The 25,100-nt window shown below is 39.2% G+C and overlaps 1 protein-coding gene across 3 annotated transcripts in view; it reads right to left on the reverse strand.

Moving 5' to 3' along the window:
- The window catches only part of MAGI2 (membrane associated guanylate kinase, WW and PDZ domain containing 2), a gene marked incomplete at both ends in the record, with an annotated part of 1,373,853 nt that overhangs the window by 272,613 nt on the left and 1,076,140 nt on the right, over positions 1 to 25,100 (reverse strand). For all 3 annotated transcript variants that reach the window (XM_080936244.1, XM_080936243.1, XM_080936245.1), the window contains 2 exons: positions 20,135 to 20,317; positions 22,385 to 22,506. In XM_080936244.1, the coding sequence (XP_080792370.1) occupies positions 20,135 to 20,317; positions 22,385 to 22,506 (305 nt within the window). The remainder of the gene's footprint in view (positions 1 to 20,134; positions 20,318 to 22,384; positions 22,507 to 25,100) is intronic.

Below are 25,100 nucleotides of genomic sequence, written 5' to 3' on the forward strand. Positions count from 1 at the left end.
CACTGCGTTTGCTAGGTTTTGCTTGGTTGGTATGATGATGCTGGAGTAGGGAGCTTGGCAGGTGAAAAACTGAAAAGATACAAAATTTAAAGCAATTACAGGGGAAGAACTTTCAAGATTAATAACATGATTAAATATGGATGATATAGAAAAAAATGTAAAACTTTTCAGATTTCAAACTTGACCATCTGGAATGGTAATAGGACAGGTAGATAGAGGATGGGGAGAGGGTAAGCAGGTTATGCTTCAGAGCAGAACTAGCCACAAGAAGTAGATATTCAAGGACATGTTGAGGTTTGAGATGGTTGGTAGGATATTCTAGTGATAATATTTTAAAGTCAGTTAGAAACATGGAATCCTAAGTCAAAGTAAGGGTCAAAGGTGAAGATGTATTGCTGAATACAGTGAAATTATAAACAATAAGCTGGCTAGTAGTGGGTGAATTCCTACCTGTAAGGATTGTTCTAAGTGTTTCCTAAGTGTTGAATTGTTTGACTTTCACATCAAATATCTCTAAGTCACTGAAGAAAAGCCAAGACATGTAAAAACTACATGACCCGTCTTCCATTAAATGGTAGGTAAGTAGATAAGCTGGCATGAAAAATAGACATGTTTCTGCAGAGCTACAGAAAAGGAAACACAGACAAATGAAGGAGAAGAGATTCCTGTGGGTAGCAGGAAAATACAAAAGCAAGAGGCCAGATGCCAGGAACAGTTGGAAAGAAAACACAACTTAAAAAAAAAGAATACAATCTCTAATTACTATTAACTAAAACAAAACAAAACAAAACAAAAAAAAAAAAAAACAAAAAAAAAAAAAAAAAAAGAAGAAGGAAACCAAGATGAAACAAGGGCCTTCTCTCTTCATCCTAAGGCCAGATCAACAGAGGCAGAATATCCAGGTAAACATCCTGAAGCTGATAAACATTTAGGCTTTGCATCTTCTTTCTCATTTTAAAAGGTCACTATGTACACCACTGTTAAAGGATATTTGATCACACTGTGAACCCCAACACTGTGTTATTTACTGAAAAAGAAAAATCTGTTTCTAGTAGTGACATGGCTCAGCCGTAGCACATGCCTTTAGTCCCTCTGGCTGGAAATACAGACATACCCTTAGAACATACCTTTAATCTCAAACAATAAAGGTAAAGTTAGTTTGTAGATGGATGCACTCGTGTTTGAAAGTGATGTCTAATTGAGTGGCAGACAAAGTGACAAATCAGAGAAAGATCTTATAGAATAGGATATGTCCAACTCTCGGAAGAAAGAGAAATGGAAGCTGCTTAAGGAAGCAGTATATATAGAAAGGAAGCAGTTTTACCAAACAATTATTGAGAGACAGGTTGCAGAGAAAGAACAAGCTAGAACCTGGAGAAGACAGAACAAACCAGAAAATGAGAATGAGCCAGTACATATTGCCAGAGTTAGTATGAGACCAAGAAGAACAATTCAGGAAAGGCTGAGAAGAAGAAGCCAGACTGAATCAGTCAGCTTTGAGAAGAGTTTGAGACAGAACAGCTTGAGTTGAACTAGCTAGCCAGAGTTCAGAAAGAGCTAGAAAGGGTGAGTTTATTCAGCAGTAAGTCTCGGGGGCTGAAAACGTTCTAGTCTAGACTAGATTGAATGGAGGCTAGAAGCTTTCAGGACTAAGCCTAGGATAGCAGACAGTGGCAGTAAGCCTCCAAAACAACAATTGCTACAGAAGATTAGAAGTTCCATTTCACACCTCACTTTTTCTTATGCTTAATTTTTCAGTTTTGTGTGTGTGTGTGTGTGTGTGTGTGTGTGTGAATAAACATACACTCAAGTGTACATTTATCTAAAATTAAATTTTAAAATGTGAGCATTTAATTTGAGTATTAAAAAACAGAAAACCCTAAGGTTAAGAGTGGAGATTTTATAAGCACCAATTTACTAAATTAATATAATTCCAAACTACAGTCTATTAATAGCTGTCTTTAGATCTACAGATACATGTAGTCTTTCTCTCTCATCAAAGAAGTTTCTCTAGGAGACCACTACAGAAAACCACAGCCAATCATCATGTAGAACTGTGGAATCCAGTTCCAATGGATACAACTACAAAATAGTCCTGCACCAAAGGCTTGGGGGACATTGCAGAAGAGGGTCAACAAAGTTTACAAGGGCCAGAGGATCAGTGAATTTATTGTGAAATTGTGTCTCCTAGTAATACCAGAACCTATGCCTGTAAAGTTTCCCCAACATGGCTGCCTGAATCTGAGCTGAACAAGGATGATTTTAATGAACACACCAAACTAGATGAGCAAAAGCTCATGGGACCTCCATCATTCACAAAGAACAACAACAACGAAATAGATAATTAAAACAAAAATATTAAATTAAGTATTTCCTGAATGAAGATTAAACCTCAACATCTGTAGTGGAGGCACTTAATCTTGCAATGAATTTAAGAGAATTATAATAAAAAGTGCCATAGTCATTATTTAGATGTAGAGGGAAAAAGATATTAGAACTATATTAGTTGCAGAAGGACTCATTATAAAACAAGGGCATTAAAAATGGTAAAAAAAACAATATAAGAAACTGATGATACATCAATGTTAATCCCCAACACTTGACATGGATTTACAAAATAAATGATAAAGAATACAAAGAGGACATCAATAAATAAAACACTAACACCTAATTAAGTATGTGTGTAAGAACAGTTATAAAGAATAGAAAGGTCATAGCTTGTTTTGTTTCTTGTTTTTGCCACAGAAAGTGCTCAGCTGCACACATGCACATACACACATCTCAAGAAGAAATCAACAGTACAAAAATTCATACGAGTTATTATGTATAAAAGTCAATAGAACATTGTGTGTTTACATTTTTGGATTTAAGGCTTTATCTATATATGCTAATCTGTACTGTTTTCAGAAGCAGAAAACAAATACATATTTTTTTATCCAGTACATTTATATTCTCATGATACTGTTAAGACTTTTTAAATTTACCCAAAAATTATTCTGTGGCTTTTGGTTTTCTCCTGTAACTTGAAAGTAAGCTTCTATTGCTGAAGACACTACATACATCAAACAGAGGACTTGAACTAAGTTGGAACCAAGCTCCCAGAACACTAGCTTTTATTACATCAAGCTGCCAAGGGAGAGAAGCAATTAAAGACCTAGCCAAATGTAAAGCCTACCAACCACAGTAGTGAACAGCACAGCAAGATATGCCCAAGGGTTCAATACTGACTCTTTAATCTTGGGCTAACCAACAGCAATCCGATTGGAGTAAGCTTCTTTTTGTAGCAGATGGAAACCATTACAGAAACTCACAACATGCAGAGATCATGATGTGCCTATTACCAATTGATACATCTACAGCACAATTCTCTACATTTAAGGTTTAGGAATCATCATGGAAGAGAGGTGAGAGAAAGGTTGTAGGAGCCAGAGGACCAGTATTACGAGATAGGGTGATAGGGAGTTGCACTTATAAAAATTTAACAATATGGCTGCCTAAATAAGACTTGCATAATGATACTACCAGTTGACACCCAGGATGGCTGTGGGAAATCTCACAAAGCTACATCCATAGATAAAAAGTTACAGTCTTCTCTATGGACAAGTCCCTGGATAGATAGACATCCAACTGCAAGTGGTAAGCCCTAAACACATATACATGTAAATGCTAATAAATGTACTCAGTAGATTAGTCTCTCTCTCTCTCTCTTTCTCTCTCTCTCTCTCTCTCTCTCTCTCTCTCTCTCTCTCTCTCTCTCTCTCTCTCTCTTTCTCCCTCCCTCCCTCCCTTCCTCCCCAGGGAATAACCTGGTGTGAGGAAAGGGGTAGGAGAAATGATATATAGTATTCACACAGAGAATTATAAAATAAATATATAATAAATTAAAGTTTAAAAAGGAAATGATTGTATTTGTGACCTAAGATGAATGCAGGAAGAAAGTTATGGAGTAAGAGATATAAATTAAAGTTATAGATGCTCTGGAGACATGAGTAAAAATGGGGATGCGTTAATTCACAGACAAAATGCAACTTACTCTGAAAGACCTCTCAATCTTCACCTACATTAGAAAAATAGTCCTTTTCATATTAATATTTTCATACTATTTAGCATGTACCCAAAGATCTGGTGTCTTAAAAACAATAGATTGATCTGATATGTATTTAATCTTCAAACAATAGCATAATGAAAACACAGTGTGTTAAATGAGGTTCGTGCAATAGAAGGGCTAGATATCTTAGGAGTGGAACATTTCTAAAGATCTGCCATTGGTAGTGGCATGTACCTCTAGTCCCAGCAGTTGAGAGGCAGAGGCAGGTGGAGCTCTGACAGTTTAACACAATGAATTCCAAGTCAACTAGAACTACTTAGTGAGATTTGTCTAAGAAGGAAATTAAGGAAGAAAAAAATGAAGAAAGGAAGAAGGAAGAAAATGACATATTGAATCTGTTTTGAAGTCCTTGCTTGATTGGAATAAAGATGCTGGAGCAAGTCCAGCAGCATCTTATTTTATATGTGTACATGCCTATCTCAGAACAGATATGATTACCATGGAAATATTACACGGCAACTTTTAATGACATGTACATTGAGTATCAACTAATTGCCTTTAATTGCCTTTTCAGTACTTCTGTGCATAAGAAAATGATGTCCCAGGACTCTTAAGAGGTTAAAATGATAGAGGTTACACTAACAGAAAAATTGGATAACTAATTAGATAACTAAGGTGGCAAATCTGTTCTTTATAAAATCATTTTTTTTCTAGTTGCTTAGCATTCAGCAGCCAGGACAATAGATATCCCAGAAATAGTGGCTCTAATTTGTCAGATGATTTTCTGTGAGATTGATGAGAAATAAACAAGGCAGGATAGGCAGAAGAGTGGCAGTTCACATTATAGAGAACCTGTTGAGAAATTATTATTCAACCAAGATGTTGAATGTAAAGATGATCTGGCTGTTACATCCATCCCTTTATTGATGGCCTGGGTTGGTATCACTGATTTATATGGCTATAGTGGAGGTTCCTCTTTCATCCCCCAATGTGTGTCTCTCCCAAGGCTGTGCCCTCATCATACAACAACATGACTGGTTGGAGAAGATGACCTTTCCTCATAGAAGAGGACCAGTCTTGGGTCAAAGGTATATAAGCAGCAACAATCTTAAAATGAGCTCTCAAGTTATACTGTATGCATGTATGACATTTTCAAAGAACAAGCAAAAATATTATTTAATAAGGGAAAAAGAGGGAAGAGAAAAACAGGTAGGACAACAGGTGAGCAGTCATGGAGTCTGGCCCCTGAATGGACAATATTGAATCCTAGAGCTTTTCCCATTTCTTTTGTTTGTTGTTGCTTGCTCTTTGTTTCTTAGGGACCACTCTCCTTCTATAGCCCAGGTTGGTATAGACTTTTCTACACTGCCAGGCTGACTGTGAACTCAAGGTAGTCCTTTGGTCTAGCCTCTCACGTGTTATGATTAGAGGCACAAGTCACCACATTTGGCTCCAAGTGTTCTTTTCTTTGGTTGTTAGCTGTCTAACTTAGTATGCTTCTTGTTATACTTGTTTTCCCATGTTTCCTTCCAGGAATACTGATTTAACTTTAAATAGATTCAAGACACTTGTAAAAGTTCTGCAAATGAATTATTTGTTTTATTATATTTATTTGTTTCAAGTAGTATAATGTTTCTTCTTCTCCCTTAAAAACAGTCAGTGCTCTTTTGGGTTGAACAGTGTTGGAAAAAGCAACTGTTGCATACTGGTTTCCCCCTCTTACATGTATTTAGGCTGAATTTCTATTTTACAGGTTAGAGGCTTAACGATTATTAATTATTGAATGAAAAGTCATTTTCCCCTTTTACATTTTTTTTCTCACTGTCTACAGAAGAATTTTCACTCTGGTGAGCCTCTATGGGAGCATATGAATGACGAAGTATCAACAGTATGCTGTTGCTGTAGTAAACAGAATTAGCCATTGGCTTTTACTTGATGATTCTCTAATCTAATGAGACAGACTGACAACACCCAGAAGAGAAAAGATAAAAGTGCACATAAGCATCCAGAGTTAAAATGGAGGAAGCAACATATTAAAAAAAAATCATCAAAAACCAGGTAACAAAGGACCTTGCAGTTCAGTCTCTGTTTATTTTATACTATGGCTCCAGAGGTCACACAGGGTGGGGGTTTCAAGTGAACAATTCAGTCCCAAACATGATCAGAATATAATCCAGATTTCAGCACTGTACTATAACTAACCTCTTTGTATAATTTTCCTAATAAAACCCAAAGACTTCATTCCTTACTCCAAGAACTCACCCATGCATGTAGAGGATATTCACATATTTTTCCCTTCAAATAAAACCAGGAGATATTTTGATTACTAATAAAATTAACTTGAGGTTAAATACTTCAAAGCTGTTTCTGTATTCTATGTTGTCTTAAGAAAACATTAATATGCTTGAGACCATTTCCAACATAATACTTCATTCCTTCATTCATTATATGCAAACAATTACATAAAAGTCCCACAAGTCCTCATCTGGAGAAGGTGGTTTGTCTTGAGAAACCTCAAAAGGCTACCCTGGGTTCTTGTATCATTACAGGTTAGCATCATGATGTACCTCTAGTTTATATGACTGTAAGGGCTTTCTATAGAATATTGCTTTGTTTTAATCTTGGTGATTATGTGAGACCATTTATAATTCTTCAGTTCTTTGGATCATTTGATTGTGTAAATGACATTGAAGTACTTTGTGCTCTTGAAAGCTTTGAAAACTGTTTTAGTTAATATTTTGCAAAAACAAAAGATAGCCACTCATTGAAATGGGTCCTGTCTGTAGTCCAGTGGTAGAGCACTTGCCTGTCATGCTTGAAGCTCTGTGTTTGATTCCTAGGATTGCAAAATAAATACATAATTACTAAATAAATGTGAAACTACTTCTAGATATATTTTCCTATTTCTCCATGAAACCAATTAAGGCTGGACACATAAATAGTTGGGGCATATAGCAAGGGTAAATAACTCAAACTAGTATAAAATATGTATGCAATTTCTTTCTTTTCACTAACATGTTTAGCCATAGAATAAAAGAATATTAATAATTAGGGAGTGTTTATCCTGCTCTGAACCAAGCTTTTCCTAATGTCTTATATTTTACTAATAAAACAGCATAGAGTTTGTTACACAGAATTATTACACACACACGCACACACATATACACACACACAAACACACTTAGAACCTCAAAGGAAAGGAAGAGATAGCAAATGGTAGACTATCTACCTGCCTACCACACCTCAGAGATGGGGCATTCTTTATAAAATTTCAAGCCCAACAGGAATATCTGAGAGGCAATGATTTCAACCAATTAAGCCCCATGTTCTGGAGAGTTGACTATTCTCCTATATGGCAGCATAGTACAGTGGTCAAGAACAGAGTCTCAGACACTAGTAGTATGACCTTGAACTAGTTGTTTAATTTTTCTGAAATGCAGTTCTTTGTAAATCAATTACACTTAGTGGACTTGTCAGGGTCACTGTGGGGTTGAAGTCAGATACTACATCTTAAGAGTTTGATTCAACACACTTAAAACTTTCAGTGAACAAATACTGTTATGAGTTAGGCAGCTTATTTTATTCTAGGGTAGCTCTAAGATATAGGCACTTTTGATAATGAACCAAACTTGGTCTCTGCAGATCTTTTTCTTCTATGAGGTTATTGTCCCAGGAGAACTGTTAGAAATGAGGCTTCTCTTCCTTTGGCAGGTATTCTGTGTCTGAAGCACTTTGCATTCTCTGTGTTGTAGACTTTAATGTATGTATATTCTTATTGTGTTCTCTCATGGCACTACATCATCAACAGAATAACTTAGTAGGCAATATAAGATTGAATCCTATTCCTGTCATTTCTTCTTAAAAATAAATTTTCCAAAGGGAATCTTAACACATGCAGAAAGGAAACTGTAGCTATGGTACTGAGGACTCATTTTCCTTTCACAGTCAGTGTATAGATGCTGCATCCTTAGGTAGTGAACCCTATGTAAGCCTTGCTATGCTTGCATATGCTATTCAGCATAACCTTCTTCTCAACATGTTTAGGTTAAACCATATTTTGGCTAGCTCAGTCTAATGTCATCATATTTTGTAGCAAAGACACTGTAGCCTAAGCAGCTGATTAAGCAGAAGCCCAAACAAGTAAATGCAGTTAGCTCTTTCTTTCCTCTCTTGTCTACATAGGAAAGGAAGGAGGGGCATTGTTTCTATACCCTGGATACCCATTTCCCCATTTTTTCTTTCTCGGCTGACAGCTCTCAGAATTAAAGGCTTCTAACAGGTACATGCCTGGCTTTCAGTCGCGTGGCAGCCAAGGAACCCAAGCACTGAGTGCTAGGATCTCAACTCTGGGTCTGCTGGTCATCTCTGTTCTTTCCATGAATTGAAAACAGGTGGAGCTTCAAGGGAAGGTGAATCCTTGACATGTACCATAAAGTGAACCAGGATAGATGTGTGTGGAGGAGAAAATGGAAATCTATCCTGCGTGTGCCTTAGTTTCTCTTCTGACTTTTCACCTTTTTGTCCTCTCTCTGTATTTTGTACTGACTCCTTAGTTATTTTTTTTGACCACTATGAGCAATATCACTTTAACTACTGCATACTTGGTCATGCCTCTCCCTACCTTTCACAGCCCATTCATATTTCTTGTGAAGTTCCCACAGTGAAGCTCCGTTTTTCAACATCTTTGAGACTGAACAGACTACTTAGGATGTCCCACATTGCCCCAGCTTTGGAACTTTGTAGGAACCATGTTGTTTCAGTCTTAAAAGGCGACTCTATCCTGTGCATGTCCTAACCATGAGTAAATGCTTCTCCATGCCTGCCTCTTGAGTACTTGAATGTTTGTAACTTTCATCCACACACAATACTCAGTGTTCCTGGATGACTAACAAATTCTTAATCTCTCTCTAAATTAGCACCGGAGTAACTTCTGGGGAATATTTCTTGTTCTCTCCCCATGGCTTGTCTTATGGAAAGAAGGCCCAAACCTGGTCTAAGTCTCCTTTGTCTCCTTTCCTTCCTTTATCTTCATGGGCTAGAACCCACTTGACCCCTCTTTTCTGCCTTGCTCACCAAGGTCTAAATTTTTCCACTGAACTTGGGGAGAGCAGGCTGCAGTTACATTCTTTTCCCATGTTAGTTATGACTGTGTCTGGTGAATGGGCACAGAAGAGACAGGTACGCAGTAGCCACCTCTCTCTGGAATGGATCTGTGTACTCAATCCTTGGGTGACTGCACTATTTGGCTCACTTGACCTCTTGTCCCCTGTCAGTTCTTGCCATGTTGGAGAACTGCCCAGCCATTGTGGCTGGGTTTTTCTTGTCTAGTAGGCAGCTCTCAAATGGTGTGTGGAAGATGGCTGGCACACTCCAGGCACTTTTCCATGGTCACCTCAGTGACAGAAACTCCACAGTCTGTCATGCCCAATCCTGGGCAGCGGTGGCTCCATTGCCATGTCTTCTCTTCAGCCACCACACTGTCCTCTACTTCTTCCCAAAGCATAGTGACAAGGAAATCAAGTACCCTGCGTGAACGGTTGTCCAATTTGGAAATCAAATGTTCATGCCTTCTTGCAGGCAATAGAGATTTTAATGAGTCACTAGAACGGAGATGAGGGATGGAAAATGCCCTCTGCCTCCTCTTTTTACTGTGATTGTTATATTTCAGTCAACACACACATTGCACCCCCAACAGAGAAAACCATCCTAAAGATTTTCTTCTCTCTTCCCCATCTTGTAGAGACTAGGCTGGAGGCAGGGGGTGGAGGGGATTATTGTGATGTCCTAAGGTACTAAGGGAGAGCTGTGGGCCACAGAGAAGCACCAAATAACCCCACCCATTCATTATGAGGCTGGCTGAATTAGCAGGCAAGATTTGGATTTACCTATTTTGAATGATTAGCAGGGGTGGCAATTCTGGTGTCCTGTGGCGCTAGGGGTGGGATTATGAGGCAGAACAAAATTAGCCAGAGATGCAATCCAGAGCTTTTCTGACTCTGGGTATAGGTCTGTCAGTGTGTAACTTCTGTTTGTCTCAGCAAGGCATGTATTCTTTTGTCCCATTAATTACTCATGCTGCATCTGACATCAATAAGAGACAAGGAGAATCGCCTTGGAAAACCCATTTTGTGTTCTTTAGCATCTGAATAGGCAAGAAAGTGTAATGTCTTCCTTCAGAGTTGCAGATTTCTGCTTGTGTAAACTGTCAGGAGCCCCAGGAACTGCCTCTGCTTGCCTCTGGGCAAAATGTCTCCTTTTTACAGAAAAAAAATGTCACCTTTTCTTTAGGAAATGGCAGGTTGTTATTAATTTTTTTATTTCTAAAGATGAAATGACCTTTGCATTTTGTTAACAACAACAAGAAGAAAACAAACCAAACTGGGGGAAAAAAAAACCCTCAGACACTTCCATCTCCATAAAAAGCATGGGAAAAAAGCTTGTGTCTACTGGATTGTATTTGACAGTCTATTTGTAAAGTCTTTCACTACACTTGTCATCAGTGAAGTCACCTTAGGCAACCACTGGTCACCAAAGCATCCTGGCATCTTGTTTCCCAGGACTTTTGACAAGCACAGAGGTGGATATTTGTGTTTCTGCTTTTGCTATCCCCAGTTCTAACACAGACACACGCATAGGTATGTGCACACACACACAAACAAAACCACACACATACAGACACACATAGAAACTCACACAGATATACACAGAGAGACATAGACAAATACATACACATAAGGCACACATACACATCATCATCACCACCATCACCACCACCACCATCATCATCATCACTGCTTTGGCACTTCAGAGCCTTTAAGTCCCAAGAGCCCAAATTCATGAACTTATATAAGAATTCATGAGAAATTCCTCTGAAAACTGCTGGACCTGTTATACAATTTGCTTAGCATGCTGCTTAAAAGTTAGATATTTCCTATTCCATTTGGAGATGCGGCAATCAAAAACTTATTTTTTTCATGCCTAGTATTTTTGTTCTATCATAAGGACACAGGAGAAAAGTGTTGCCAGTATTGTTTCTCTTCCTCCTCCTCCCCCTCCTCCTCTTCCTCTTCTTCCCCCTCTTTTGTGTATATCTCCATGTATTTATATGTTCATTAGTTTGTCAGAAACCATTTATACATTTTCAATATATAAATTTTAGACCTGGTGTCAGGTTTGTCATTAAGTGTTCCATGCTTTACGATATTAGACATTGCTATCTTTTTCTTTTTTCTTTCTTCTAATTGGTTATTTTATTTATTTACCATTCAGCCATTATCCCCTTTCCTGGTTAAGAGTGACATCATTCACCTTGGTCCCTGGAACTGACATCAACCTTGCTGGTGACTCAGACACAGGGTATGTTTCCCTCCTCTCTGGCACTCTTTTCTCACTAATAAAAAAATCTACCTTCACAGAGTTGGGTTGTCTAACCAAGTGGCAAATTATACAACACTTGAAATTTGCCGTGTGTGCTCAAGCCACTTCATGTGACTCCTCAGCTGGGCCGGGAGAGAGGCACATTAATTACCTTGGATGTAGGGATACTGTGTCTGCCGCTGCTGCACTTTGGGGACTTGCAGACTGCAGTGTACTTTTATCTAATTTCACTGGAGGCCTGGGAAAACCCAGCAGAATCACTTATAAACAAACGCTAAGAGACTAAGAATTAGAAACTAAGACCGAAGACTTAGCTGGAAAAAAAAAAGAAAGAAAAATTAAAAAAGAAAGACACAATTCTTTGCTCTTCTTGCATATGCAGATCATGTGTCTACATAGTAATGTATATTTGGCCCTGTGCCTATCTAAAAAGGTATATGTCAATATCCTCTGAAGGGATCTACTACAGGGAATATTCTCTCTCTTAATAATTACCTTACCTCATGCATTTCTAAACCATGCTTGACTTTTTTATTTGTTCTGACTCAAGCTGACTTCTTTTATGTTTGGGCTGGGTTTTCCTATCAGAAGCAAGATTAGTATCTGACTTTCTAAATTATGTCTAGAGATAGAGATTAGAATCCAATGACGTACGAAATTGTTAACCGGCACAATTTTCAGTGGTACATGCATAAAAGAGAGGTGGAATGAGCCTATTTTTCTATCATTCAGCCGGTAGAGTACATTTTACCAAGGTCTGCCAGTTTTAAACTTCTTAGTACCATCTAAAACACTTGCAGAAGCAATCGCCCATTGACATGCTCAGCGTGGAATTATTTTTCTTCTAGGATTCGAAGGTTGAATAAAGGATGCTTCTAGATCCTGTCCCAGAGTAGTCAACCCCAGGAATTCAAATGTGCTCACATTTTTGAAAGACTGTTTTGTTACCATGGCTCTCATGTCCTACACCATTTCTACACGCTTTAATTTTAGAAACTCATTTATTGAGATGTTTGTGTAAATGGCAATAAAACAAGCTTAAACAACAGTACCTTAAGGGTCCACAAATAGTCATGTATGATTATTATAGTTACGCTTATGCTTCCATGGCCTTTCTTAGAAAATCAGCCTTGCACAGATAGACTAATTCATTTGTTCAACCAACAAGTTGAATTTGACCATATGCACTTGTTTGGTGAACCAATCTTTGATGATTTAATTGATTCGAGCAAGACATTGTCCATGCCTGGGGGCTCTCATGGTTACCAGGAGGGTGGAAATGAAGTAAGAGCTTTGAGCTCTGCTGGGAGGAGGGGTGAATAGAAGCTCCTTCTATAAAGAACAATCTCCCAGTGCATGAAAGGCTCCAGTCCACCAGCCCAGGAGTGGGAGGTAAGGCATGAGTGAATTTGACACTGTCTGTAATGATGTATCTAGCAGTCTTGCATCAATAGAATCATTTAATTTATTTAAAAAAATAAATTAGTGATTCTGAACCCAGACCTAAATAAACAAAATAGGAAATATAGTTAAATGTATTAGGATAATACTGTCACTTCAGGCTTGTCTGTCTACCTCAAATTGAACACCTTTTACTAATACACTACAGCCAACCATCTCCTCCAACAAGTACATATGAAAAGATACTGTTGACTCTAAAATATCCAGGCTATGCTTTACTAAATTTAAAAATATAAGCTTTATTTTTTAAGTAATGCTAATTGTTATACTCAGAAAGGCTACATTAATATAATATAATATTCCTGGGGTTTATAACATGCAGCACTGTTCTGAGTTATGCTCTTAGAATGAATTGCTGCCTCACCTGCTTCTCTGCTATTGGGGTGTGGGGGAGAGAACACCATTTACAAATTAATAAAAAAAAGTTTTGTGCAGAATAATTTAAAATTAAAAGCACGAAAAGTACATTTCAGTACACTAATTTCCCTGAATTTAATAAGTGAAATTATTGTGGATATCAAACTGTAAGACTCTAAGATTTTTTTCTAATAAATATATGTTATGAGAAAAACATATATAAGGCAGCTATCTGTACTAAAATGGCAGTCAAGTCCCTGGTGTCAGGATAGGTATATGTTGTCCTCTCTGAAGCTGGCTTTTATCCAGTTTTGAAATGAAGAGGGCATAAAGAGACAGCACAAGGTAAAAAGAAACCGATAAATGGGCTGAAGACCTGGTATCACCACAGCATTTGGATGACAGGGACTCTTTAAAACTTAGTTATTGAGGAAGCATAGCATGATTTAGAAACTGGTGCACATCTATTAAAGCATCCACTTTCTGCCATGGCAATAAACAATTCAGAACCATGGACTGCCTCTTTTCATTGAGATCGGCTGTGAGGAGCCACCTAGAAGGCCTTCCCCTACAGAGCTGTGGTCTAGTGTCCTTTAGAGTGCCTCTCTGCACTTCCAGCCATGACCACCACCAAGCCTGACGCCCATCAAGCTAAAGGAATCGAGCTGGAGCTTCCCTTCCCCATCCCCTCACCCTCAGCCCAACCCCGGGTGCAGCATGGGGTAAGCTCAGTCAATCTCCCTGCATTCTGCTTCCCCAAGGGGCTGTGCCCAGTTGTGGAGCAAATGTAGGACCCACAACCCTGCAACATCACATGATTTTTTTTCTTATAATAAATTTTTAAAGATCTATTTAATTTTTAATTATGTGTGCGTATGTAAATACATACATGCGAATGTGGGTGCCCATGGAAACAAGAGGTATAGGGTGCTGTGGAGTTAGGATTACAGGTGTTTGTGAGCCAATGTGGAAAGAGGCAACCAAACTCAGGTCCTCTGAAAGAGTAGTTACATACTCATAACGGCAGAGCCTTCTCTCCAGCTGTATGTGAGGGGGTGCAATAAAGAAACTGCTAAAACGGCCCCTCCACCATATGGTTGCGATTAGTATTGTATATGCAAGAGAGAGATGCCAAGAGGTATCTGGAAGAAGACAGAACAAAGAGAGAAAGAAGCAGAACGAACACGGCCAGGAGACTGAACATAGCCATGGGGAAGACTAGGGAAGTCAATGCAGTGATGAGAGATAGAGAACAAAGCAAAGCCAGAGAGAGAAAGAGAAGAAGAGAGTGTAACAGGATAGCCAGAGACAAAGATTGATAGATGACAGGTAGAAAGACGGATGGACGATAGGTATTCAGATACATAGAACGTGAGGTATAGCCAGGTTACAAGAAAGATAAGTAGCTGGGGGAGGGGACAGTGAGGGAAGCCTATGAGCTGGAGAGAGTTTAGGGGAGAAGTGGTGAGAAGGGTAGGGTAACAGGAAGCTTGAAATGTGTAACAGGTAATTAAGATACTGAGGATGCCTGGAGACCAGCATATGCCCATCAGCACCAGAGGTGGACATGTGTCTCTTCTGCCAGACTTAAGAGAAACAACTGCTTTTACAAGTCTCCAAGGAATGCTGCTAACCACCAGAACTGCTCCTATAGTCCACTTTGAGCTCATTTTTGGATAAATAGATACATTTGGAGATTGGGTAATCCCCAGCATTGGGAAGTGGAGACAGAAGTTCCTGGGAATTGCAGGCCAGCTAGTAAAATGAAACTGAGCACCCTTTTCAGTGAAAGGGTCTTGTTTGAAAAACAAAGGATAGAACATGACAAAAGAAGGCGTTTTCATGTTAACCTTCTGAAATTTGCATTACCATACATATGTGTATCACACACACACAAGTTTACCAAAAGATGTCACATATTGGGTACTTCTATAAACACCAGAGAATGAGGCTACAAGCAGTTCAACTAAAGAAATGCCAGGGACTACGGAATGCCTGTCCTTAAGGGTACTTCTTTGTGATTCTATTAATAAAACAAGCAAATACTACAAAAAGACAAAATGTTTTGCGACGAGAAAGTTTTTCAACAGAAGATGGCAAATACTCTTCAGACCCCTTGGCTTCTATGAGCTCTTCTATATCAAATCTGATTTTTAGAATACTTTAAATACTTAGGCAGCATCAGTACTAAAATACTTTGAAGGATATTAATGGGGTCTGTGGTCCATGATTTCCAGAATCGGTAGAATCCTTAATAGTCAGATTAGATAGTTCCTGGGCATCAGGGTAATGGCTTTATGGAACCACTGGCTTGGTTGTCAAAGAGCTGCTGGAAGGACACTGGCCTTGCTTTTTGCCTGTCCTCTACTTTGTGCCAGATGTCACTGCCAAGTAAGAGAGAATTCCCTGCTCACCCCATTTGCTCTGGTGCAGAACCCAAGAGAAACTTTTTATATGGTTCTTTTTCTTGTGTTCTTACAAGCTATTGAGTGTTTCCCTAAACTAGAGATTACCAAAGCTAACAAGTCTGATTGAAACTCCTTCCATGCTTCTTTTGTTATAAAATGAGACCACCCATCTTAAACATTAATTTAATCTCTATGGTAATTTCCTTTCATCTCTATAGTGTTTGATTTTTAATTTTAAAAGTGTATTTAAGATTTAAGGTTAATTTCAAAAGATAGGATTTGTTCTCTAACATACTTTTTTATGATACGTCATGCCAAAGATGAAAACTGGGTTTAGTTTTGCTTTTGTGGTGAGTTACCTTATTCAGCATCATTGACAAGGCTGTATTATAAAATAAGAATTCAAAATTAAGCCCATTTAAATGTTACATTTATAAGGTCGTTCACTCTAAATTCATCCATCTATCCATCTATTCATCCATCCATCCATCCATCTATCCATCCATCCATCCATCCATCTTTCCATCCATCTATCCATCCATCTATCCATCCATCCATCCATCCATCCATCCATCCATCCATCCATCCATCCATCCATCCATCCATCCATGTACTTAAACCTGCTGCAGATATACTCAGGGGTATAGCACCTGCACATAGCATGCACAAAGCCTTGGGTTCAGTCTCCCAGAACCTAGCCAAAATGTCCACCTGCTATGTCCAGAACAGTATGTTAGATCTACAGACAGATGAGCCTGAACAACATCAGCCACAGAGTAAGGCTCTGTTCTTCATTAGCTGAAAATGTATTTCAAAGAAGTTTAGGTAGAGATGAGCACGTACATGATCTTTTAGAACTTTAGCATATATGATTATATATAGTTCTTTGATGTATATTCTAAGTCTAGTTTATCTTTCCCATTTGTGACTGTCATTTGATACTCTACTTTAACAACAATGTATACCCAAAAGAAAACACACACACACACACACACACACACACACACACACACACACACACACACACACTTATGGCTTTCAAATCTCCTTCAATCTTTCGCAATACATTTGCACATGTGTGTCTTCCAACAGCTTTCCTCACTTGCTCAGCCAGCAAACACCTACTCATCTTTAAAACCGTTATCATCATGTCTGTGAGGATTTCTTAGAGCATGGGAGTATTTCTCCTCCTAACATTGACTGCTACTTCCTCAGTACCATTTCATTACTTAGGTATTTATTTTTATTATTTCATTGATATAAACATCTGTCAATGTATCACTCATTATTTCAATTTTCTCTGCAAATTTTATGGGGGTAGAAACATTTGTCTTTCCACTTTTAAAATTACCATCCCTCTAAAGGTCCAATAAAAGTATGCAACACACTCTTCTTTAAAACTCTTTTGTTAACTGCAGTTGGTATGTAATATATGAGAGAAGAGTAAATTAAATAATTTAAAAATTTGTTTTTTTCCCCATACTCTCCTGAGTTTGTGCCAACATGAGGGGTATTGGATCCTCATCACATTGGGTTCCAGTAACGTATTAATGTGTCTAAAGCCCCTTCTAGATGTAAACTCCCTAGAAATGAGGTCCTGTCATTTCTACCTTTGTAGCCCGGACACATTGTAATGACTGGAAGGGAGAAGCTGGAGAAGAGCTTGTCAAATTCACAGAGCAGACTAAACAGGGGGCACCAAGCAGACTTAGGTCTTTGGTTCTTTTGTCTCTACTAAGAGCTGATATGTGATTTTCTTAAATGAACAAAATGTGTTAAATTCTGAATAAAGATTTGGCTTTGCAGTGGATGAGTCTTCTTCCCATGTAGGTGTGGCAAATTGGAGAATCAAGGACAAGAAAATGACCTGCTGTGTAAATATTAACATTTTCTTTCAACTTTCTACAAGAAGTGTTTTCTCATTCTGAAACTATCATAGAAAAGCAATTTGGTCATTTATTTTGGAAGAAAAAAATAGATCTATCAAGTATTTTTGTAGCAGTTTAAGAGCCCTGAGGATCCTTTCTCTGTTAAAGCTGCAAGAATTCTATAGCCTCCATGCGTCCTAGCTGAAGACTTTAGGAGTATTTATAATAGAGTTAATTAGTGCTTGTGTGTTTTTGGAGGGCAGCATGGAGGTATGGATGCTTATGAATTCTTTCTAGTAAACACCACTGTTGGACATTAACTCTTATAGAACATTATGTACACATGATGCTTAAAGCAATTGAGATTTTAAAGTGTGCTAAGTTTTGAAGTCCAAAGATTTTTAAGAAGAATTTCATATGGTGACAATGTCACTCCTCTATGCCACAGGTCCTCCCAGATATACCTCACTTCCCTTTCCACCTTTAAAAACAAACCCAAAAGTCATCAAGTCCATTGGTGCTGTCAACATGCCCCTGGATATTTGGCCACCCACTGCCGTGTGGCTGACCCACTAGGACCCACACTCAAGTCTTGATATTTTGGACTTTGTGTGAAGGTGTGACATCTCTCAGGGGACACAGTGCTATTGTACACATTACTCCTTGCTAGTGAGCAGGACTAAAAAATATACTCACATGGGAATCTTGAAAAATTACAGGTGTAAAGAAACTAATAAGTGATTATAAAAATTTGACTACTTTAAAAATAAGCAATTTCAAATGAACACCTCAATTTTGTATTTCCTGTTCATACAATAGTACCTTTTGGACTCATGGAAATAATTCAACTTATAAAACATATAATCACAGCTGTGATATAGCATCTTGCCTAACACAGTTCTCTGACTTGCGCATCTTATACTGTAAATTGAATCAACATGAAAAAATGTAAAAATGATGAAAGATTATATTTTTTGCAAGTGTAATACTTTTAGTACCATATAAAGTACTTTGAAAATAACAACACTAAAATTCTTGAATCAATATCTTATAAACAGATGATCAAATTTAGCTATTTAATTCTTCCCACAGAAAGAAATTACTAATTGTACATTATGGAATTCATTTAAAATCATGGGCATGCTAAGAGAATCAGCATGTTATATCAGACCCACTTTATTAAATTTTTTCTACTCTGGGACTTACCATATATTGTTCTTAGCAATCTGGGTCTGTATTTCCATGTAAAATCAATTTAAGTTACCATTTACACATCAAATTACTATATATGAAAATTAACTTATAATGGCTAGAAAAATCCATTAAATTGACATACTCTATAGGTACATGTAAAAAGTAATTTCTTTCAAATAATTTCTTTATGATATATGTGAGCTTGAAGGGTCAAAGTTGGAAATGTGAGAGGTTGAGTTCAGTTGAAGCCCAGAAGAGAGGTAACTGTCAACCAGCAGGTGCTTTCTGAACTCCCAATTGCAAATCCACTTTGCCTGGATGTACCACAATGGGGCAGATGTACAAGGCTCTACGCAAGCCCCAAACCCACCTCCACAGGAGAGAGTGATGTAGACTCTAGCCAAATCAGCCACTCCCTAAGTCCCTCCCCTGCTCGAGCTCGAGCGCACGCACACACACACACACACACACACACACACACACACACACACACACACACACACAGCATTAGGAAAACAACTATGGCCAATCTTAGAGGCAAACCTATGGGAACCTGGTGGTTGGATCTGGGGCTGTTTAAAAAGAATAGAACAAAGGAGAGAGGTGTGTGAAAATAAAGACACACATTGAAACCTTCTCCTCAGTCCTGGCTCCTTTGTGGTCCTGACTCCTTCATCCTCTGTGAGCACTTTATCCCAGAGCCTTATCACAGGCTCTGCACTCTTCTAACAGGCAAGCAGGGGTTTATGGCCCTGGCCAGCAGGGCTATAATCTGAGCACCAGGCTGAGTCTTGGCCACCAGAGTTCACAGGCCTGGTTGCACCCCACTGGGATTTGTTCTCACGCCTCCCAGCCTGAACTCCTGTGGGCCAGGCAGAGTGCACCAGAAGTAGTCTTCCCTGGGACCTGTAGTGTGAGGAGCTACCTTCCTCCAGAGGAGCTGAGTGACCCTCCCCAGACCCTAAGTACAACAGATTATATATATATTTACACACACACACACACACACACACACACACACACACACACACACATTTAAATATCTAACCTGAACAATTTAGCATATAAACATTGTAGGACTGGTACAGGTTTAAAAATATCAGTGGCTGAATATAACTGTGATGTGTTGATCTTTTCCCTAAGAAGGAGTTTGAGGTAACTCAGATGAGGCAAGTCTCAAGAGTCTGTGGACAAGTGAACAGAGAGGGCAGTCAGAGAAATGGGGAAGAAACTGATTCTCTACACTGTTTACAAATAATTTCACCTAAAAATATCTCAAGTAGGAAAAAACATGATTTGTCATCCTTCCAAACTATAGAGTTCAAACCACAAAGCAATGTGCAGAAGTTAGGTTTGGCTCTTCACACTATGCTTATAGAAAAGAGTCACAGCACTGTCAATCATGGCGTCAGGGAGCTTACCTGTCTCCATCTTCCCATCCTGTGCAGCAGGGCCATCTGGGATCACACTCTTCACCTGTAGAAACTCATCTGGCTCGTCTCCACCAATGATGGTAAACCCGAAGCCCATGTTGCTCTTTTTGAGGGTGGTGCTGAGGAATGTTCCCTTCAACTGGGACGCATCCCGGGTGAAGAGCGGCTTTTCTACAATACCAGTTAAAAAGGAGAAGGCATGTTTTAAGACAAGTTAGCAGAGAACAGCCAACCGGCGAACAGCAATCCCTGGATATATGTGAGGGAACCATATGGAAAATGTAAGCAAGTAGCCACGTTGAGAAGGGCCAGACAAGTAGGGCATCCTACAAATACAGAGCTGTCCCAAGCGTCCTGAGAATCATGCAAAGCTGTGTGGTTAGAGAGTAACTTACTAGTATTTACTCTCTTGAAATCAGCCCCCTTGAGCTTAAAAGAAGGGCTGTGTCAATTGGCAAGGAAGCCTTCAAATAATACCTGCTATACTGCCCTAGTTTTCAGGGTTCCCACAGGAGAGGGACAAATGAATGGCTGGTCCTACACAGAACCTTGATTGCGTGGAGTAGAAAAATCAAAGAGACTGGTTGAAGGACAGAAAACACGTGCAGGTTACTCCAACAGAGAAGCAACACACAGTTGGTGTGTATTTGCCTGGAAAGAACCCAGATGTGGGACTGAGTTAACTTTGTTTGCACATCAATGCAATGAGATGTTATAAATATATCAGATGCACCTCTATTGGCCAGAGAGCTTTTAGTACACTCTAAAATGTGTGCAAACATCAGGCCAATGTTTCTCGATATGGTTACAAATGTAAAGGTGACACATTTTGTAAAATGTTGACATAATGAAGTCGATGCCAGGCAGAATCACTGGATGAGAACTTGCACCTGCTCAATGTGTTTGCCCCCTGGTTTGTCACATGATAAACATTTCTAACTGTGAGTTCTAATAGCCATGGTTCTAAGCACTTTAAATGCTTTAAAACCATAGTCACACTAGAAAGAAGAATTAGTTGTCTCTTAAATTCCACTTGTGTTAAGCATTTTGCTTTTGCCTGGATAGCTCAGTTGATAGATTGGGAGGCTTTTAAGTATTTCATCCTAATTACTTTGTTGAAACAGGTTGCAGTCTGTAATCTAGGGGGCTGTAGATTCTTGGTCTTCTTGCCTCAGCCTCCCATGGGCTAGGAATTACAGGCCTGCACTTCCACACTCAGCTTTGCAGAGAAGCATTCCACATACTTTTTGAAGGTGGTATGATTTCATACTTACAGTAGCCAAATTGTAATCGGCCACTCAGCTACATGTTCTGCACGATATTCTTACTGTTATATTTTTGCTTTCATAGGATAAACTATCAAACCATGAGCCATTATAATAGTTTTGTGTGTCAATTTTTGTGTCAATTTACCTACTCCATATATCTTTATTAAATTTGTTTATGAATAAAACCCACATACAATTTCTTCTGCTGTGTTCAGCAAAGCAGGTCTCCACATAAGACCTTTATGTTCAGCTCAGAGTGATGCAGGCATGTAACATGAAGCTCTAGACAACAAGGTTCTTGTGTGTGTGTGTGTGTGTGTGTGTGTGTGTGTGTGTATGGGTGTAGAGTATGTATGTGTAAATGTGTGTGTGTGATTGTGTATGTGTAAAGGTGGGTGTGAGTGTGTAATTGAGTGTGTGTGTTTAATTTAGTATAAGCTTGAAAGAAGTGAAGAGTGTGCAGGCACTCATTGTACTAGGTGGCTCTCAAGTGTGGTAAGGTCCACAAGCAGTCCTGGACCATGCCGAGTGTCCAGAGCATCCCTCTGTGGTCAGATAGATAAACAAGGCACTGACACTGAGGGGCCTCTCTGGGATAGTGCAGAGGAAGGTGGGTTTGGGCCTAGGTAATGTCACTGATCAGCTGGCTACTGTCACAAAAGAAAACAAACCCCATTCTCATATCTGATTTTTCAGAGATTCTCTGTAGTGTATATTTATACCATCAAAGTCCCACTTGGCAACAAGGAAAATTCCTGTAAGGTACTTCTCAATGTCATTGGCATAGTTTGTGGTAGCTATATTATAAACTAATTGGAAATTATGTGAACCCCCAGCTAATGCTGCCAGAGGGGACTAGAGAGGTCAGATCAGGCATGTGTATCAGCCCCCACTACAGGCCTATTTGTCTGGAACTGTCAGCAGTCCATCTATGCTTCCCAGCCATTCTGCAAGCTGCCAGATACCTTACCTCGGAATCCTGGGGCCTGCAGGGGCTTTGCTCCAAGTTCTGTGTGGGGCATGTTATGCTGCTGTAGCTTCCTTTTTGCTTCCAGGACAGGGTTTTCAAACTGCGTTCTTCTATTTATGTGGCTGGAAAAGAAAATTTCAAATTAGGCTAGCAGTGGGACAGAGTCATTTAGGAGAACATGTGCAGGGCTCTAGAGAGAGCAGGTGATTAAGGACACCTTATTTGATTACAGTCAAATGTCTTACCCAGCATGCATCAGGCTTCTGAGGGGGCTGGCCTGTGCACAACACATAATTCTATGGGAGTTCATAGCACTCGATGACTCTATCAGATGCCGTTATATTTGCCATATGCATGAGATAGCCAAAGGAACCAGATGGTGTGTACTTTCTGACTAGTGTCTTCAGGTGGGATGAGTTTCAAGTGGATGAAATAAACGGAATAGTCCCCGCAAAGGTGTGCCATCTAAGTTTTGTAAAGTCTCAGGAGCAACAGAATGAGAGGTGAGTTCATCAACAATGTAACAGAAACTAAAAACAGTACGTGAGTTTAGTGTGTGTGTGTGTGTGTGTGTGTGTGTGTGTGTGTGTGGAAGACGAGCACTAGAGAACAATGTGTAGGTGTGGGAGTGCTGCTCCATTAGTTCTGGGAATCATACTTAGAACCCAAGGCTGGGAGATGAGTGATTTTTCCTGCTGGGCTATCTCACTGACTCACAGTGTATACTTTTAGCAGCCAGATCTGGGTTGAAAGGCTAGGATTCAGGAGGAAACTTCTCATAGCAGCGACAGATGTCTATGTAGGATGTTGACTGCTGGGCTCCTCTGCATCTTCTGCATGCTGAGATAGGGAACTAGTAGACAGACACAGAGAGACTGGAAACACATGTAGCTCAGCTAACCCTAGGACTTACAGCACCAGCAAAGTATGTATTCCTATATAACAGGTTGTTTCAGGTTCAAAGGGCTGGAAGCACTCCTGTCTACTAATGATGGTCATGGCAGACATAGATGCCCCGGGAGAGAGCTGGCATGTAGAGTGATATTTGTTTTTTGAAGGCTCTAGAAGTATGAAGGAGAGAGGGGTTGGAAGAGGAGCTGACAGCTACTTATATTCCAGTTACCATAGATAATATAACTATCATACTCAAGTACACTAGATGATATAAACTATACTCTGATATACTCAAATTATAACATTTATAATTTGAAGTATTCCCATGAAGAGGTGATGAGGTAGGTAAACAGACAGGTCACATGGCTTGTTCTAGATAAACCACATGGCAAGTATGTTGAAGTCCTAGAATTCAATCATCATGCCTGTTTGTTCAGTGGCTCTCTAATCTACATGCTTTAACTTTCCAATACGTGATTTCAAACTAGCAACTACATATAGTTGCCATGCCTGCTTGCTTTTTCTCTTTCTCTCTCTGACACACACACACACACACACACACACACACACACACTTCATGTATCATACTTTTGATAAAGACACATCAGGAGAGGATATAAATTGAAATCTTATCTCATGTGTTAGAAACATAATTGGCAAGAATGATGACAGCAGTGTTTCTAATGTTGCCTTTGTGGGAGTCACAGTAGATGCTTCTCTGCCACATGGTCTCAGTGCCAATCAGATCTGTATTCGAATTTTACCTCCCGAGTAGCTGAGTGACCATTAGTAACATGTTAAACCCGAGTCTGGGTAAACTGCTCTCTAAAACAGGCACAACGTTGTCTACCCAGTGTTTGCGAGTCAAGCTCTTTTAAAGGACCCCCACAGACTTCCATGACAGCAATGATGGAGGTGATTACAATCTTGACAAGGTAGTTAAGTTGATCTGAATGATAATAATAGCCACTAGAGACAAACATGCCAATGTTAAAAGTGCTTTTCTAATATTGGCCTCAGATACCCCGAACGCTCATGTGTCAAAGACTTGGGTAGTCCTCAGACTTGTGTTAATGGAGAATGGTAGACTCCTTTAAAATGAGAGGCCTTAGACCACTTCAGGCATTCCTTCATAGGGAGTGTGGAGCATTGGTATCTTTCTCTTAGTATCTTTGGCATATTGGTATCTTTCCTGGCCATGAGAATTGGCCTCCTCTACCTCTCTGACTTTGATCTATCACATTACTACAGCTTTACACAAGACAGTTGGTCATAAAAAGATTTATTACAGAGTGATAGAAATCTTTAAGAGGTAGGAAATTAGAAGTTTTAGGTCACTGAGGGCATGCCCTCACAAGGAAATGTGACAAAAACTGTGGTGTCTTTTTCTTAGTTTCTGACCATAAGGAGAACTTGCTTCCTCCAACTCTCTCGCTGTGATCAACCATATGATTATGGGCTCAACACAATATAGTTGGCCAGAGAAGGAAGATCCTGAACTCAGGAAAAATAAACCATCCTCTTGTAAATCTCAGACATTTTCTTTTAAAATGGTAAGTTAATTAAACACAACCATCATTTATACATGGAGGGAATTATTGTCTACTTCATGGGGCTGCTATGAGGCTAAGAAAAATGTTTATAAGGAGCAGACACTTGGGAAGAACACTACAAATGTAAAGTGCTGTCTTATGGTTTTTACAATAGTTGTTACTTATTACAGTTAATATTAATGGTGATGTTATTGGTGGCATTAGAATATATTTCCTATGTCCAGAGCCTCTTTGTAAACCTGCCACTGAGGCATTTCTAACTTCCCTTG

The sequence above is a fragment of the Micromys minutus genome (assembly GCF_963924665.1).
Source record: "Micromys minutus genome assembly, chromosome: 23".
Lineage (NCBI taxonomy): Eukaryota > Metazoa > Chordata > Mammalia > Rodentia > Muridae > Micromys > Micromys minutus.